This window comes from Manacus candei, unplaced genomic scaffold, assembly GCF_025592945.1.
Source record: "Manacus candei isolate 608988 ecotype Guabito, Panama unplaced genomic scaffold, ASM2559294v1 h1tg000025l, whole genome shotgun sequence".
NCBI lineage: Eukaryota > Metazoa > Chordata > Aves > Passeriformes > Pipridae > Manacus > Manacus candei.
Window position 1 is genome coordinate 1,050,242 of NW_026138073.1, and position 18,257 is coordinate 1,068,498.

At 48.9% G+C, this 18,257-nt stretch overlaps 1 protein-coding gene across 5 annotated transcripts in view; it reads right to left on the reverse strand.

Annotated features, from left to right (window-relative positions):
- Nucleotides 1-18,257, reverse strand: part of GRM7 (glutamate metabotropic receptor 7) — a 226,359-nt gene that overhangs the window by 127,239 nt on the left and 80,863 nt on the right. For all 5 annotated transcript variants that reach the window (XM_051788655.1, XM_051788651.1, XM_051788652.1 and 2 more), the window contains exon 2: nt 11,742-11,958. In XM_051788655.1, coding sequence (XP_051644615.1) covers nt 11,742-11,958 — 217 coding nt within the window. The remainder of the gene's footprint in view (nt 1-11,741; nt 11,959-18,257) is intronic.

The following is an 18,257-nucleotide window of genomic DNA, read 5'->3' on the forward strand; positions in this document are numbered from 1 at the left end:
GGGACAGCACAGGGGATACTCCTGAAGAGAGAGAGTGAACAAAGAGTAATTTGAGGGAAAACACCACTAGGCTGGAAAAGGAACAAAATATAGATATAAGATAAACTGAGAGACAATGAAAGGGTTGATTAGATGCTGTGGATGAGTGAATTAAGGGGAGAAACAAAATACATCCAGAGAATTAAATTATGGTGTATCTTTAATCAGTGCTTAAAGAGTATTTTCTTGATCCCAGCCTGCGATAGCCCCTTCCAGGCTGAGAGCCCCTGCCAGGCTTCTCACAGCTGCAGAGACTCTGCCATGGGAAGGCAGCTCCCTGAAATGCTTCTGCTTTCTATTTTTCCTAGGAAGCCACTCTCCCTGATCCCAGAGTGGGGCCACCAGCAGGAATGTTCTGGTGCCCAGAGAGCAGCTCCCCCAGCACACCCGGGACAGGGAGCTCAGGCAGGGACAGGGAACAGTGGGTGAACAGAGCAGGGAGGGCAGCTCTGAGCTGCTCTTCCTCAGCTCTGTCGAACCCCACAGCAGGCTGGGAGTTCCTCCAGGCTCTCGGGGAGCTGCTGGAGAGCTGAGCCCGGAGGGACCCGAGCCCAGAGGGACCCGAGCCCAGAGGGACCCGAGCCCAGAGGGACCCGAGCCCTGAGGGACCTGCGCTGCTGCTGCCGCTGCTGCTCCCGTGGGTGATGCACCTTCCCCAGGCAGCACAGGCAGGGCCTTCCCCAGCCTGGAGCAGAACATGGGATTTCACACACTCATCTAGACCAGGGATGTCAGCTCTCCTCATCAGCCTTGGGCTCTCCCAAGCAAACAGCACCGAGAGAAGCACTGCTGGTTATTGGGAGTGAGGAAACGGCTGCAGCACCTCCGGCAGCACCCAGGGCCAGCACAGAGCCAGCACAGAGCACCCAGGGCCAGCACAGAGCACCCAGGGCCAGCACAGAGCACCCAGGACCAGCATAGAGCCAGCACAGAGCACCCAGGGCCAGCACAGAGCACCCAGGGCCAGCACAGAGCACCCAGGGCCAGCACAGAGCACCCAGAGCCAGCACAGAGCCAGCACAGAGCACCCAGGGCCAGCACAGAGCCAATTCAAACCCCCAGCATCTGCACAAAATCACAGGATCATTAAGGTCAGCAAAGACCTCCAAGACCAAGTCCAAGCCCTGCCCAAACACCCCATGCACTCTGAACCACATCAAGAAGTACAACATCTGCTCATTTCCCAAACACAAATATTGGAGTTGCATTTCCATGTTTAACCTGTTTCATCTCTATTTCATTTACACAACAAAATAAATGCAAAGTCTTTTGCTGATAATAATTAAATAATTTGGTTTTTTACCAACCTTTTGATATTAACACCCCAAAAATGCTGTGAACAGGGACTACTACAGGAAAAGACCATAATTTGCCATCACACGACACAGGACCAGCCAAGGGACCTACCTGGAAAGAGGGTGGGGCACCATCAACAGGAGTTTTTTGTTTAAATAAGGGCATTGGTAGCGTGTTCAAATAATGATGACAGTCTCCATTATAAGATTCACTTTAGATTGAAAATATATAAATCTTGAAACATTAAAGGGAAAAGGAGCAGAACAGCCTGAGCTATAAAGTGCCTGTATACACCTCTATACATCTTCTCAACGTCCTCCTGTACATGGAAACCACTTAAAGTGCAGTATTGCAGCTCATCCTTCCAGCTCAGGTACCTTTTGGATACAGTACAGCAAATAGTATTTCAAACACTGCCTTGATAAATAACTTTCCCAAGAACATGTAAGGAAGATTGAGAACTCCACTGATCATCATTCCCTCCCTGCTGTGACTCTGCAAGGGGGGAACACACACACACCTCATTAGAGGGGTTTGCTCCTCTCATTGACCTTTGCTTCCTACACAAGGAGCTGCAGAGGGGAAGGCTCAGACATCGTCAGGGACAGACCAGGGAGTGTTTTGGCATGCCCAGAAGGTCACCAGCAGGGCATGAAAGCCATCTTCCACAAGTGTGGAGGGTTCAGGGTGTTTGTCATCCTCAGTTGTCTGAGGAAGGAGAAGGAGTGAAGGAGGCAGGGGAGGCGCGTGATGGAAGAGGCATCTCCGAATTATTTATGTGCTGCTACTCCCCCACGGCTGGGAAAGCTGTTCTTTGCATTAGCACAAAGTGAAAAGGGACTGTGAAGTATGGAAGGTACAAGATGAGGCAATATTTTGTATTTCCTCCTGGGATACAGGATTTCAGTGACAGAAACTGGAATAACTTACTGCATCCCATTATATATTACCCTTCAGATGCAGAGACACATTTAGAGCTGGTCCCAAGTGAAGTCCCAACAAATTCATCCTACTTTGCACAACAGACATATCCCATGGGAAAATCTCAGTGTAATCACAACATTTCTATTTTCCATGGGGAAAGTCAAAATGACAGCAGGGCCTTCCTCTGCAGGAGGCTTTTATGACATTCATTCCATTCCTTCAGGAAAGCTGACAACATGCCTTGCACCACACACCGGAACAGGCACAGGAGCCAGGATGGGAGCCAGGATTCACAGGCTCCACATCTCCCCCCAGGAAGGCTGGGAGGCACAAGGGAAGAGCTTGGTGAGAGCAAAGGCACTCGGAGGGAAACCTCTAGGAAGCCTGGTTTCCCTGCCCCCAGCAGAAAGAAGGGAGTTGGGGAAGAATTTCTATCTTATCTTGCAGAAGTTTTAAGTTTTTACAGTCCAAGTCAGTTCTGTTCCTGAAGTTGGTGGTTTTGGTGTGTTTCCAGCCCACTCCCTTGGTAAGTCTTCCTTACTCAGGGATAACTTTCCCCTGCCCATGGCTCAGCCTTTGAACCCCCCACCATTTCTACCTATTTTCATTTTACAGCTTTTCGTCTCTCCTTCTCCTCTTCATCCCTCTCTTGCCCTTTCCACGGACCTGTTCCTTTTATTGTTCACTAAACCCAAATTCTCTCCCCTTCTCCTCCCCAAAACACCACCTTCTGCACTTCAAGAGTATCTTCTCCTCAGGCTTCATAATGCACATTAACAAACTTAGTCCATTCCCAATATTTCCATCATTTCTTCACCCATTTCTCTCCTCCCCAGCAGAACTTGGCTGCAGAACAAACACCAACGCTCCTGCTCCTCCGACTGCACCATCCTGCTGTCCTTCCCAGGAGGAATCATTACCCTTGAGATGCAAAAATCCTGTCAAAGAACAAATGAAAGCACCTGGATTGGGATGAAAAACTTACTGAACCTGCACCAAGCAACATCTTCCCCTCTGCATCCCAGGGCCAAACACAGGAGCATCCCCTGGGGGTGTCCAACTTCCCTGGGACAAACAAAAGCTCAACACTGCATTTCTCTGCTTTGGATTAACCAAGACTTCACCACCCACTTCTGTCCAGCTGACCCATGTGACCCCTCTCCCATCCCAGGAAGGTTTATTGAATCTGGGGGAACGTTTTGAAAGGACACTGGTGGTTATTTGTTCAGCAACAAGAATTGCCTATTTCAATTTTATTCTGTCCTTGAGATGCAATCTCCACATGGTCAATAAATGCCATAAAAAGGCAGATATTTATCATTAAAGTGGCTGAGGCTGTAGCAGGAACAGCAGCCTGTTCCAGCTCTCCAGAAGCAGCTGGGTGAGACCAGTGGGAGGACAGGGTGGAATTTGGGTGTGCCAGGATGGGGCTGGGCTCAGGTGCCACGTGAGCAGGCACAAAGGCAATCATCCCCTCACATCTTTACCTCTTTCCTTCTCCCCAGCTCTATCTGACTGATTTTTCCTGAGTATGGAGAAGAAGGAATTACCCAGCCTCTGCTGATTCCATCCCAGAATGCCCACCCTGGACTGAGGCTCCTGCTGCTGCAGTGCCACCAGGGGCACATCCAAACCCTGAGTTCCCTGTGCCCAGCAGCTTCCCTGCTCTCCTGAAGGAGATCATAAGGACCCTGTAAAGCTACACCAGGTGTTTATCTTCTAATGATGACAAGAGATAAGAAAATACATCTATCACATGGATACCAGTGATTGCAAGTTTTTTTTAAAATTCAAATTCTTTCACAACGCACATATATTTGGTGCCAACACTCCCTGTGGAGGCAAGAGAGAGAAGTAGATGCTTCCAAAGGGCAGCTCAGATCTCATCACTCTTCTTTACTGCTCAGGGAACGGAGCCAGCCAGCCCAGGACATCTGTTATGTCTGAGGGAGGAAGAGGCCTCGCTAAAGAGATGGAGATTGCATTCCCAGTGTTTGGATAATCTAAACACACAGGCTGGTGCCTTGAGGGTTTTTGAACACCTAAGCCAGGCAGATAATGAGTTTTATCCAATATCAAGTCAGAAGCCCAGACATCACCTTAAGGACATCCCCCATGCACTGCTTCAAGGGACAGCACTTCCCACAACTGAGGGAAAAGGCACAGCAGCACTGGCCATGCACACAGTGACACAGTCACTTTGCTTTTCTGCTCTCAGAGGTACCATCCAGCTCCAAATGCAACCCAAACCACCCTCGAGGATCGAGGCAAGTGCATCTCCAAGCAGATCAGTTACAATTAAAAGGAAACCCTATTAGCCCTGACAGACTGCAGCACAGCCCAGGCTGCTGCAGCTTCACACAGCAATTGCTCCTGATTATTTTTTTCTGAAATGATAAAACATTCGTTATTTGACAATAGGAAAGAGAATAATAGATTTCAGGACAATATTATTCAACATATCTTCACTGCACACCAAAAGGACACAGTCATGAATATTTGGGAAAAGTAGAAAAATGGAAAACACTTGAAATGTTGGGATATAAATGACTTGATATTATGAGTGGTTTATGTATTTGGTTTGGCTGTATTTGATCAAGAAAACAGGCTCTCAAGAGATTGAATAAAGGGCATTCCCATCAGAAAACAGAATCACTGAACACAACCCACGACAAAGGGACAGCCCTGCACTGCAGCCCCTCCATCCCCAAGACCTCCATCCCCTCCTGCCAACACTGACCCCACACAGGAGGGGTCTGCAGGACCAGGAATTCACTGGGAAAACTCCCTGAGCCTCGAACCATCTTCTATCCTCAAATTCCAGGAGTGCCCTGGGGTCTGTGACCCTCCAAAGAGCCAAGACATGCTAAAAACCACCTGAACACATGTGGTTTCCTCAGGCTGCACTTCAAACCCAGATTTCTGGACCAGTCTGTTGCCACACAGGCTCAGCTGCTCTGCCTGAAGTGCTGCAGGATTTCTGCCCCTGGATTCTGGCAGAGGCAGATCAGTGAACACTGGCTGTTCCTCCAGCTCAATGAAGCCAGCAGGGTGGACAGCACAACACCTTATCCCATCACCTTCCAAGCAATGATTTATCCCAGTTTCCATCTGAGCAGTGGCTCTGTTAACAGCTGGGTTTGTGAGCTGCCACAAGGAACAGAGATCAGAGACCCTCAATTTGGGGCATCACTGGGTGGTGGGCATCACCCACTGCCAGCATCTCGTGCTAAAACTCCCCTAAAACATCCTGTTTGTTCTTTATTACCATGGCCAACACGATCTCTGCCCAGCACAGGGATTCCATTAACCTCTTTCACCTTCCCTTCTCATTTTTGGGTTCAAACCCTGAGTTATTCTATGAAGTGACTGCTCCCTGCAATGAGTGTTCCAAACCCTTGAGTAGGGCTTCAGTGGATCAAGAGAAAAACAAGAGATGTTTCATTAGCACCAGAATGTAAGAGAAAAAGGAAATAGAGCAGGATTTTCTGGTTGGCACCAGGAATCATTTCTCCATTGGAGACAGACAGAGGAGTCTCCTCTCCCCTCTGAAGCACAGACAGTTGTACAACCCCCTCGTGCAGTGACTCCACTCTCTCCTGTTCCCCAGCACTGATTTGTGCTAATGGAATTCCCAACAGACAGCATAAAAATTAAGTTCTATTACAAAAATGCAGATTGAGGATCAGAGCAGGCAGCTGAGCAGACCTAGAGGAGCCCACGAGAGCTCTGTGAATCACTGAGGGATGACAGAGCAGCTCCTGGCTCTCACCAGTGTCAGTCCCATCAGCAGAGGAACTGAATTAGAGCAGAGTCTGATGATACTCCATGCTGAGGGTGTCACAGAAAGCACCAGGAGATGACTCAGATCACCAAAAACCCGCATCAAAGGACTCAGTTCTTCTGAGAAGCACAAGTCAGTGTAGAAAACAAATAACAAAGTTCTAGGAAAGGCTGTTATATTTCCAATTTTCAGTGGGTAAAGGGGCTTAAAACACTCTTTGTTACAAATAAAAAACCCATAGACAATAATTTCTGCAGGAGTTACTTAATTGTATGTCATTACTTTGTAAAAAAACCCAGGGAAATTAGAGAGGATAATATTTAATGCACAGATTATAATGCAATGCAAAACAGTGGTTCATCTGATTCTGGGGGAGTGACACACAGAGTCACAGAATATCCTGAGCTGAGAGGGACCCACAAGGATCATCCAGTCCAACCCCTGGCCATGCACAGACACCCCAACAATCCCACCCTGTCCCTCAGAGTGTTGTCCAAACCCTCCTGGAGCTCTGGCAGCCTTGGGGCTGTGCCCACTGCCCTGGGGAGCCTGGGCAGTGCCAACCACCCTCTGGGGGAAGAACCTTGTCCTGATACCCAACCTGAGCCTGCCCTGGCACAGCTCCACTTGTCAGACAGAAGGACACAGTGCCCCACACAGGGGTACCCATGTGGACACACACACGGGTTTCAGTACCAAGGGTAAAGCTGGGAAAAACAAGATCAAGAAATTCAAATTCATATTGAGAAATAATAAAGAAATACTGTTCAGTAGCACTGCTGAGGAAAAAAAAAATCTGCTTGTGAGGGCAAGAAGGGCTGAAAATCACAGAAACAAAGAATAGTTTGAGTGTGAAGGGATCTTAAAGATCACCTATTTCCAAGCCCCTGCCATGGGCAGGGAACCATGAGAGGGGTCCCCTTTCTGCCCTGGTTTGAAGGTTCTGACCCTGAGCACACTCAGCTCTGGGGTTTGTGTCCCTGAGCACCCCCAGCTCTGGGGTTTGTCCCTGAGCACCCCCAGCTCTGGGTTTGTCCCTGAGCACCCCCAGCTCTGGGGTTTGTCCCTGAGCACCCCCAGCTCTGGGTTTGTCCCTGAGCACCCCCAGCTCCTGCAGTGATGCCACCCCAGCTCACCCAGATGTTCTGCCCTTGCGTAAGAGGCAGGATCACGGAGATTGGGGAATTACAGAAATGAATATTTCAGAATAGGAGGAGAAAAGAAGATAAAGAGCCTGTCACAAGTGTTGTGCTCTCTGTGCTAAGGTGGCTTAGGGCTGATTCTCCTTCCTGCTCTGCCCAGGCTTTAACGAACGGCACCGACTGAAAGTCTTCAGGAGAAACTTCAGTGCACGAGTCACATCAGCACAGTGCACAGGAGCTGTAATCCCCTTTGTGCTCGTCCTGAGCACTCAGAGAAAGGCACCAAGCTTTTCCAGGCTCTTTCTGCTCTAGCCTTTCCAACAAGCTGGGAGCATCCTCTCCTCAGTGTGGAGATCCAGCCCCTGCCTCACGGACAGGCAGCTCTGCAGGAGCAGCTCTGGTCCTGCACACACAGCTCGTGCTCAGAGCCAGCCTGGCTGGGCAGGAGCTCTGATCTCTGGGATCAGGCTGGCTCAGGGAGCCGTGGGAAGGCAGAGGGAAGAGATGAAGGTGGCAGACACAGTCTTGCAGCTCCGGGCATCCCCCTCCTCCCCGCCTGTGCTGCAGCGGGGCGAGGGAGCACCGAGGGCTGCTCAGAGCACAGCCAGGGTGCTGGGGTGTGAAACGGGCCACTGGGGGAGAGAGAGCCTTAATAAATGCACTCCAGATCTTTCATTTATCTGTTAGGAGGCATTCAAGTGGTCTTTTGCTAACGACTTCAATATATATATTTCTTACAGATAGCAATTAACCTTCTGGTACAGATTAATCTTTTTAAAAAAATCAAAGATGAATTAATCTTTGAAATTCAAGTATTCAGTAGTTTCATTAATAATCTGAAATTGTCCTTTAGGTTTTCCATAATTAGACCATTCCCCTAATTTATTAATCCCACAGACTGCAGAGCATGTTTCAAATCTTCATCTCCTGCCACAATGACATATTCAAACTCACTTGAAGTGCTCATAATAAAAGTCACTTTGTGAAGAATTATTAACTCAGAGGATCAAGCAAAGTCTTTATATGCTAAAGCATATTTGAAAACTAAGCAGGGGTAGCACTTTCTACTCATCCTGAGATTTCCTAAGATCCTGGTTGATCAGAAACAAGTTGGGATAAAACACTGAATTTAGATAATTAGCTTGCTGCAGACTCGAGGCCAGAGATAATAAATGTGCTGGTACCTATGGACTAAATCTTCCTTTCTGCCTAAAGAACCTCATTATGAGCTACAAGACAATTGTCTGGGAGCTGATGATGCCTGTGCTCTGTGGTGTGCCTCAAATTTGGGACCAAATGCCTCCCCCTGGGGCTGCTCCTGGCAGCTCCCCTGGTCCTACAGGGCCATGCAGGGAGAACCAGCACAAGGAGCTCTGCTCCAACACCTCTCCCAGCTCTGCTCCAACACCTGTCCCAGCTCTGCTCCAACACCTGTCCCAGCTCTGCTCCAACACCTGTCCCAGCTCTGCTCCAACACCTGTCCCAGCTCTGCTCCAGCACCTGTCCCAGCTCTGCTCCAACACCTGTCCCAGCTCTGCTCCAACACCTCTCCCAGCTCTGCTCCAACACCTGTCCCAGCTCTGCTCCTCATGGCCCCAAGTGCCATATATCCAAATGCTTTTGAACACTTCCAGGGCTGGTCACTCCACACTGCCCTGAGCAGCTGTGCCAGGGCTGGACAACACTTTCTGTGAAGAGACTTTCACGAACACCCCACCTGACTCTCTCCTGGTGCCCCTCGGGCCGTTCCCTCTCCTCCTGCCCCTTCTTCCCTGGGAGCAGAGCCCGACCCCCCCGGCTCCCCCCTCCTGTCAGGGGGTTGTGAGAGCAACAGCACAACTCCTGATGGACATCACAAGTCTTAGGTCCCTGGAAAATGAGGTAAACCATCCCCAAACCCCTCTCCTGCTCTCCATCCTCCCCTTACCCCTTCAGGGCATGCTGAGTGCACCCTGCAAGCTGGGTAGAAGAGGTAAACAATCCCCAGCCCAACCATTTCAAGAACTGGACTCTCTAAGGAAAAAAAATTCCTTCTCCTGTTGCATTTCTGTTGCTTCTGGCCTGAGTTTTCCAATTAGTGATGGTCCTGACCAGCACCCCAAGCACCCCATTAATCCACTCTTATGGCAGCAGCAGGATCCCTCCCTCCCTCCCACCCTAGCAGTGTCTCAGGAGCACAGCTCATGTCACCCTGCTTTGGAAAGATCCTGCACAGTTACACACCTCACTCAGGCCACGTGCATTTGGATCCCTTGAAATACATTTAATATTTGAAGTGCAAATGATCTCAGTGACACTTCTCCAGTTTATGAAAGCCCCTCTCCCCTCTGCTCCCCTTTGACACCAGTGTTCACTTCATACATTCCCAGCAGCTCTTGACCACTCCAGTGTTTTCAAACAGAGGTCCAGGAGCTGCTAAAGATCTCCCCCAGCCACGAGGCAGGGAAATGAGTGGTGCTCATTGCTCCTTCAGCAGGCTCCTTCCCAACCTGCTACTCCAGCAATCCCCTGGCAGCCTGTTCAGTCCTTTCCAGGCATAGGTGTCCCTATGGAGACACTGCCACCTCAGGCACTGGGAAAACAACCCCAAAAATGTGGCACCCTCCACACCCTCTCCCCCAGGCAGGGACATTGCAACGTGAACCCCCAAGGCAGCACCTGGAGAGGGTCACAACCCATTCCCAAAGTCAGGGAACAAGGTGCTGTTTTTCCACAGGGATTCAAGGTCAGGACCTGTATCTCCAGGCAGCACAGTTCCATTAAACCACCAAACAACAGGATCTTCTTACATTCCCAGGGTTTTACAACCCCAGGGAACTTGTTGACAGGTATTAAATCCCCTCAGAACTTCACCTGAGCTTTATCTGTGCGACACAAGGAGTTCAGCACAGCCCTAAGAAGCAGCAGCAGCGCCGGGGATCGGATTATTCCTGTTCCAGAGCCTCTGGAAGATGATGCACTATCCCTGTTAGTGCCTTCAACTCCTAGGCACGACCTACATCCCCCTGCATGCAGAGCTGCTGTCAGCAGGGGGTGGGTTTGGGTTTGTGCTTTGTTTTTTATGAAGGATGTGGAATTGCATGTTGACTACACGAACAGCTCGCATAATAAATTGAATTCTCCAGAAGGTCTATAAAGTGGGACAATATTCTTCACTGGAGTTTGTCCTTGACACAGAGAACATATTTCGGGTATGATTTTGCAACAGTGGATATTTGCAAATAAAGCCAATTTTAAATTATAATGAACTCTGGCATTTGTCACTTCCTGCTGTCTTAAATCCAACCCCATTTTCTTTAATACCACATAAATATGCATTTGTAGGAACAGACACATTTATGCAAATACAGGTCCCTCCTGTGACATCAATAGAAGGAAACAATTCCAGATCCCACTCTCCAAAGCCCCTTTCTTTTAAGCACAGGCACCTTCTCCACGTGCTCTGGGATGATGCTGCCAGGAGGGATCCATCAGCTCCCCGAGACAGTTTGGGAGCGAGCTGGTGCTTCTGCAGGCAGAGCTGCTGCTGATCCAGCCTTGGAACAGCCACGGGGATGGAAACCCCCAGTGGCTGCTCCAGAGCAATTCCTGCCCTGTCCTGCCCTGGCTGGGCACTGACCCCATCCCCTGAGCTGGGGCTGGGCTGGTTTTATCTGAGGCAATGCCAGGGCAGGCACAGGGTGGGAGGTCTGTGTTCATTCTGGGAATACAACAGAGCTTATTCCTGCACAACAACGTTGTGTTCCCCATCAGGCTCTACCACTGAAGCCTTCTGGAACCTTGCACTTATCACCAAGAATGAATGACAGCATCTGCTGATTTCTCCTTCCCAGCACAGGATCCAACTCGAAACATTTCAATTCCCAAACCCTTCTGATTCTGGATTGCAAATCAGCTTGCCAAGGATTTGTACCTCTATTCCCCAAAGAGCCAGCTAAAGTCCTCCTACACTCTGGTGTCTCTGGGGAAAATTTAGAGCTCTTTACCCTGAAGAATAAGTTACAGGGATGGGGGTATGAGCACACAGCATTCACACCTTCAGCACAGGCCCCCTTCTGGGTTCTGTAGCAGAAAACAAAAGCAAACTGCCAGACTGGAGGGAAAGATTAGAAATTGTCTCAACTGAACTAGCCCAGAGACTGAAAGCAAAGCAACCCCAGCCAGGCAGAGATGTGAGAGCTGAACAAAGTGTGACACAAACGAGTGTCAGGGCACAGGACCCCGAGCTGGGGAGAGGGAAAAGCTCAGTGTTCTCCAATCTCCCTTCTACCCATGGCAACACCACAGGATGCCCTCCAGGGCGACAGCAGGAGCTTGGTAAGGCTCAGGGTTCTCTATTTCCCCCAGAAATGACTGAAAGCCACTGAGGTTTCAAACTCTGAAGCTCCATAAGCAATTCAGGAATGAGAGCATCTAGGAGCCATTGCAGAGCATTGCAAAGAACTGAAGCAACCTTAGAATCAAATGTAAGTTCTAGAAAAATAATATCACATTCGGTACAAAATAACATTCATCACTTCCACAGCATTGTCTGGAGGGGGACGGGCGTTGCCTACCTGCCTCTCTGGAAATTTGCATGAAGGACTCGACTCCTTTTTCTCCATAATTCCCTTCAGATGCCAAAGTGGATACATAATTCCATCCCAAAGCTTTCACAATGTCCACCATTGCTTGTGCTTGGAAGGAATCTGGAGGAACCACACGTGAGAAGAAATCATAGCGCCTGTCATCACTCAACTCTGGTGCAGTTGAGGCATAACTGATTTGTGGGATCTGTAGAAAAAAATAATTTCTGATAAATATACATATTCAAACACTCACGGCACTTCTTGCAGCAGTCAGCTAAAGCTGGTGGCTCCAGCTGAGCTTTGCCTTCACTGTTTCCACCTCTGTTTCTCCACCAAGTTCCCTTACAACGTACAAGCCAAAGAAACAATCTTTCCATTGACTTCAAGTTACACAAATAAAGTGGTTAAACAATTGAAGACAACTGTATATGTGCACATCCATAATGTCTTCCTTTCAGGCAATCTAAGTCAAACACAGCACACAAACCATTGTAATCACTGTGTCCTTTTGTTGGTGTTCTGGTTTTACCAGCATCAGGTGATTTGGGACCCTGAATGTAACCAAGGTTAAATCTCCACCTGCCATCGCTGGCTGAAAGTCAGGAAGACCCTTCATCAACTTTTGGAGAATGAAGGGTCCTGACTTAAGCAAAAATATGTTTATTTTTTATACTTTCTGATGGAGAACAGTCGTGGAGGTTGCTGAGCATGGGCACCTCTGCCCCACAGCCACAGCCTGGGCACAGTTCAGCTCTGTGCCAACACAGCAGCCATGGCTTTCCTCCTCCCAGCAGAGTGTGACGGTGACTTTTGCAACAGAGAGACCAGAATATTGTTCAGGACTATTTTCTCCTTGATACCAAAGTCCCTGAGCAGTTATTGAGCTGACAGCATGTTAATCCCCAGACCCATTATGCAATTGTTTGAGTAACAGTCTGGGACTGCTCCTTAAATTAAGGAACCTGCCATAACTCTCACTTGAGATGCCACAGAGGGAACAAACAGCTTTGCAATATACACAAACATGATCGTATATAATGATCTGAGCCTTCTGCCTCAGGAAAGGTCAGCACTTCATGCCTCAGCACAAGCGTCTTCTGCATTCTCATATTTTGTCTCTGCAGAGCACTCTACAAGTATTTATTAGCTTTCCTGCCTTCTCAGAAAAATAAACATTGTATTTCCCCAGGATCAACTCCGCAAAGGGCTCAGCACCTTTGATTCCACAGAGATCAGGAGCACAGGAGAGCAAATTTCCCCAGGATACACATTATATCTGTGCAGTTACGTGGACATTTGCAGCTCCTACAGCAGAGGAAAATCAGCCACTTAAAGCAAAATTGGTGCTGCAGACCCAGTAGAGTGAACAGAGAGAGAACTTTGCATGAAACATTTCACAGTGATTAACTACCCCAACATCTGCTGGTATTCAACCTAAACAAACGTGTCAACTTTCACAGAATCATAGAATTCCCTGAGCTGGGAGGGACCCCCAAGGATCATCCAGTCCAACCCCTGGCCATGCACAGACACCCCAACAATCCCACCCTGTCCCTCAGAGCGTTGTCCAAACCCTCCTGGAGCTCTGGCAGCCTTGGGGCTGTGCCCACTGCCCTGGGGAGCCTGGGCAGTGCCAACCACCCTCTGGGGGAAGAACCTTGTCCTGAGATCCAACCTGACCCTGCCCTGTCCCAGCTCCAGCCCTTCCCTGGGTCCTGTCCCTGCTCACCCAGAGCAGAGGTCGGAGCTGCCCCTCGGGAGGAGCCGCAGACCCTGCTGGGCTCTGACCTCAGTCTTGTCTCCAGCTGGACACACCCAGTGCCCTCAGCTGCTCCTTGTGTGGCCCCTCAGACCCTTCCCCACCCCTGTGTCCCTCCTTTGGACACTCTCCAACAGCTTTAGATGTTTCCTTTATTGTGATACCCCAAACTGCCCCCAGGACTGGAGGAGAGGCCGCCCCAGGGCAGAGCAGAGGGACAATCCCCTCCCTGGGCCAGTGATGCTGGGCTGGTGCCCCCAGGGCAGGACTGGCCCTCCTGGCTGCCAGGGCACTGCTGGCAGTGAGCAGAGCTGGGGCTGTCACTGCTGGAGATGTGGATGCTGTCACTGGGCAGGGCCGTGTCCCTGCTCTGCAGCTGCACAGGAGCTGATCAGGCTGAAAGCTGGGCTGCCTTGGGTCTGCAGTGCAAGGCAGCAGTTGTCTCCAAAGGCCTTGCCAGATTTATTTTACATCTGGGGCTCGTGGACAGCAAGACTTTAGAGTGCTCCAGTCACAGAAGATTAAAGAAGTTCCAAGTGAAGCTGCTGGAGGAGCCCAGAGGGTGCTGACCATGGGGATGGATGGACTCGCTCAGCACTGCCCAGGGGCAGCAAAGCTGGGGCAGCTCTCAGACTGATTACAACAACTGATCAGTGCTGAGGCCCTGGCACGGGATCCCAGAGGAGCTGTGGCTGCTCCACCCCTGGAAGTGTCCAAGGCCAGGTTGGACAGGGCTGGGAGCAACCTGGGCTAGTGGAAGGTGTCCCTGCCCAGGGCAGGATGGGCTTTAAGGTCCCTCCAAACCCAACCCAGTCTGGGATTCTGTGATCAGGGTTCTTCATTTTTAATCTACCTGAGGAATGATTTTCAGCTGACACCAACTGCTGTGGGTGCACAGAAAATGCTGGGCACTCCAAAAAAGAGTTAAATTCCTAATTTGTCCATGCCTACGACTGCTGTTGTAAGAAATGACTGGTGACATTTAAGTGGAACATTTAACCTGTTTAACCCACTATTAATTAGACAAGCAACGAGTGCACACCTACAGTCCCCCCCCTCACCTGTACTAACAGAGCCAAGTGCTGCTTTTTTCAGTTACAAATAAAAGAAAGAATGAAATATCAATTTTTATCTGTGGCAACTCTTTGTATTCCAACTTGCCAACAACATTTTTTTCAGCTAAAAATCAAAAGGAGCATATTCTGCACTCTTAAAAAACCAAAGCTGCTTCTGCATTGCTCATATTCCTTAGGAGACTTTTTGGATTTTAAGCCTTTTTCCACTGTTCATAAATTATGAACTACTTCAGGCTGGAGTATAAAAAGCATATATTGGGGGTTTTACCAACACTTCTGACACAATACATAAAAGGAACATAAAGTTATATGTATGAAGGGTAGAGTTTTCCTCCCATTTCTTTTGAATACAGAGAGAAAAGTCTTTCAGTGGATGTGAACTGCAGCCATCAGAGTTGCACTTTGTGTGTCAGAGCATGTTGCAGATACCTGCAAAAGATATTTTCCCTTCCTGCACAACATTCCAAATGTCCAAACTGAACACCTGTTTGCATCAGCTAAAATCCATCCTCTCAGCCTTTCTTCTTCTCCTTTTTTAAGGTTCACATCCAGTTGGATGTGGACAAACCTCCCCCAGACTCAGCTGGAGCCTTTGTCCTGTGTTTTAGGATCCTCCACATTACTGGTGTGTTTTTATTGAGGATGGAAAAACACAGCATCCTGGTCCCTCCAGTCAAACCCTGGGGCCAGACCCTCTCCTCTCTGAGATCTCTTCCCAGGGCTCACACCCATCAAACCAACAGCCAAAAGTCATCCCCCGTGGCTGCTCACCAGGGGAGCTCCCAAATCTGCTCCTTCACCTCCTGTCAAAGCTGAAGTGCCCTTGAAAACAAAAATGGATTGACCCAGTTCATCAAGACCCAACCCCAAGCTGGCCAATGTCACCATTCCAGGGAAATAAGAGGAATTTAATGAGGTTGTTTTGTTTTACGTTTTTTTATTGTTTGCTTGTTTTTTAATTAAGTGGATAAATATTTTCTGTCTCTTCACTGAGGTATTTTTCTTTCATTTTTGATAAAATCAATATGTTCTTTGTTACCAATATCTCACATTCAAAACTGGAGTTTAAAGGAGGCAGCTTTTTCTCTCATTACAGGTGTCCTGTTTTCTGTTCTGAAACGTGTCTGAAACCTCCCAAAGCTCTCAGGAATCCCAGCCTGCTTTCCAAATGGCTCCAGCATCTTGGCAGAAGGGTTGTGGTCCATGAAGCCCAGGGGACCCCAATCCCCCTGGCCCTTCCCCAGCCTGTGCTCCTGCTGTCTGTCCTGAGAGCTGCCCCTTTGCCTCCCCCCCCTCAGCAGGACACAGAGAACTGGAGCTCTCTGAGGGACCCCCGGGTTTGGCAGAGGAAGGAGCAGATCTCTGCTGTGGGAGGAAGGTTTTCCTCAAGTCTCTGGGTTTTCAGGACTATGGCAAACATCCCACTCAGGAGTTTTCTATGTGCTTTGCCTGGCTGATGTTCTGCTTACAGTAGTGAGGGTGAGTGATTAATGCTGGGAACATTGCTTTAGTCAGTGATTAATTACTGTTAATTTATTTTTAATATTAAACATTATTCTTCATTTATTTCATTTTCTTCTGCTAATGAAGAGCTGTCTCTGGATCCCACTTGATGTCCTGCTTGAAAAGCAGGTCCTGCTTGTGAGCAACTGCCCCAAGAGCCAGGGCGGAAATGCACCAAGGACCAACTCATCTCTCTGATGGGCTCCTAAATCACTCCTTCCAGCATCAAACATCTCCCAGCAACAGTTTTGGAACAGGGTATTTCAGAGCAGAACCCAACTGAAATACAAACTTGCTGTTCCAATTTTTCATTTCAAGCTCATGCTGTGTGATCTCCTCATCCCATATCATCCTCCTCCTGCTCTCCCTGCTCAGCAGACCCTTCTTTCCAAACAAAACAAGACCTGGTGAGTTCCCTGTTGACAGCCAAGTGTCTCAGCTGGGAATACCCAAGAGCCCCAGGGCCAGAGGACAAACCAACTCTCCCTGGAGCTCCTGGAGCTGCCAGAAGCCCTGGGTTTGCTGCCCACCCACCCCACCCCTGCCAGCTCTGCTGCAGAGTCACTGCCATGGCCAAGGACCCCACAAAGCACCAAAACAGCAAATAATTATTGCTACTGTGCCACTTCAAATGGGATTGAGTTCGGCCCCATCTCCTCAGTAACTCATTAAGAAGTTAATAAAATGGAGCACCTGAACCCCCCTCACCAAGGACAGCAGCCAGAGAACTCGAGGAGAGGCAATTTCCCTGAGGGCCTGGACAATTAAATAATGCAAGAGAGCACCTATTGAGATATTAATGAGCTCCCACCAGGGCACTATTAAGTTCACAGTTTGCTGCATTTTTACTTTCCATTTCCTATTAAGTTTTATGGATATGGTTTCCTGACAACAGGAAAACCCCCTGGTCTGACAGAGCCTCTGGAGCCCACGGGGCTGGGCAGGGCAGGGTCAGGCCACCCAAACTGCAAACCCTGGAGACAACCCAGCTCTGCCAAAGGGAGATTCCTGGAGCTCTGCCCTCGGCTGCACAACTGCAGGGAGTGACCTGATGGATGAGTGACAGCCTTGAGTCTGTTTGGGGCTCGGGTTTGTCACATCAGGATTTAACCAGCAGTTGGTGAAGCTACTCTTTGTTCCCCATCCATGTCCCAGACTGCAGGACAAAGAGCTCCAGCCTCCTGCAAACTGCAGAGGTGTGGGTTCATTGCCTTGAGCTCAGCTACCTGAAGTTTTTAACTGGCCATTTTCTCTGGACAAAACCCCTCCACACTCTTTTCGTTTGCACTTGGCCTTCTGAAGAAGAAGAAAATCTGTCAGGAAGTTCTAGAAATCCAGATATCCAGAGGAAGGTGTCCCTGCCCATGGCAGGGGGTGGAACCAGGTGATCTTCAAGATCCCTTCCAACCCAAACCGTGCTGGGATTCTATGAAAACTTTGCTAAAGATGCAGAATCAGATCAGAGTATGGCTAAAAGGTTGCAGAGTCAGCAGAATAAATCTTCCTGCTGATTCCCACTAGGCTGGAACTTGAGTTCCCACCGTTCCTCATGCCTGACCTCCCTGGGCTGGTGGGATGGCCCTGGGTCTCACTGCCCTGCAGCACTCAGAGCACATGGCAGCTGCCAGACATGGGGTGTATGGAACCAAAATCACCTCTGCCTTTGGTTCCCCTCCCTTCCAGCCCTTCCAAAAAGCAAACCCTGACAAATCAGTGTCAATCAAGAATCAACTGGTGTCAAATCAAGGTGTCAGTCAAACAGCATGTGCTCTTCTTCTGCCCTGAAAGGTGCAGATGAAAACAAATATTACTACAATTCTTGCTTTAGGGCTCTTAAAAGACATGGGAACAGTATTCCCAACACTTAGGCAATGATGAGAACAAATCCTTCCAAAGCACTTTGATAATCCCTCCTTATTATGTCACAGGGTGACATTTGACACACAGTGCACTTCACATTGGTTTTGATACTGTTGACAATGACAAAATGAGGCAAAACAACAAAGAAAGTTTTCATGTAAACCAATTGGAAAGGCAATAGAAAGTATCTTTGTACAGCACTAGAAGGTGTCTGGAGATGGCAAACCTGGTGCTAAGTGCAAAACTTACACCACGAGAGCAAATTCTGAGCAGTGAACAAAACCAGCACGGCCAGAGAAGGGCATT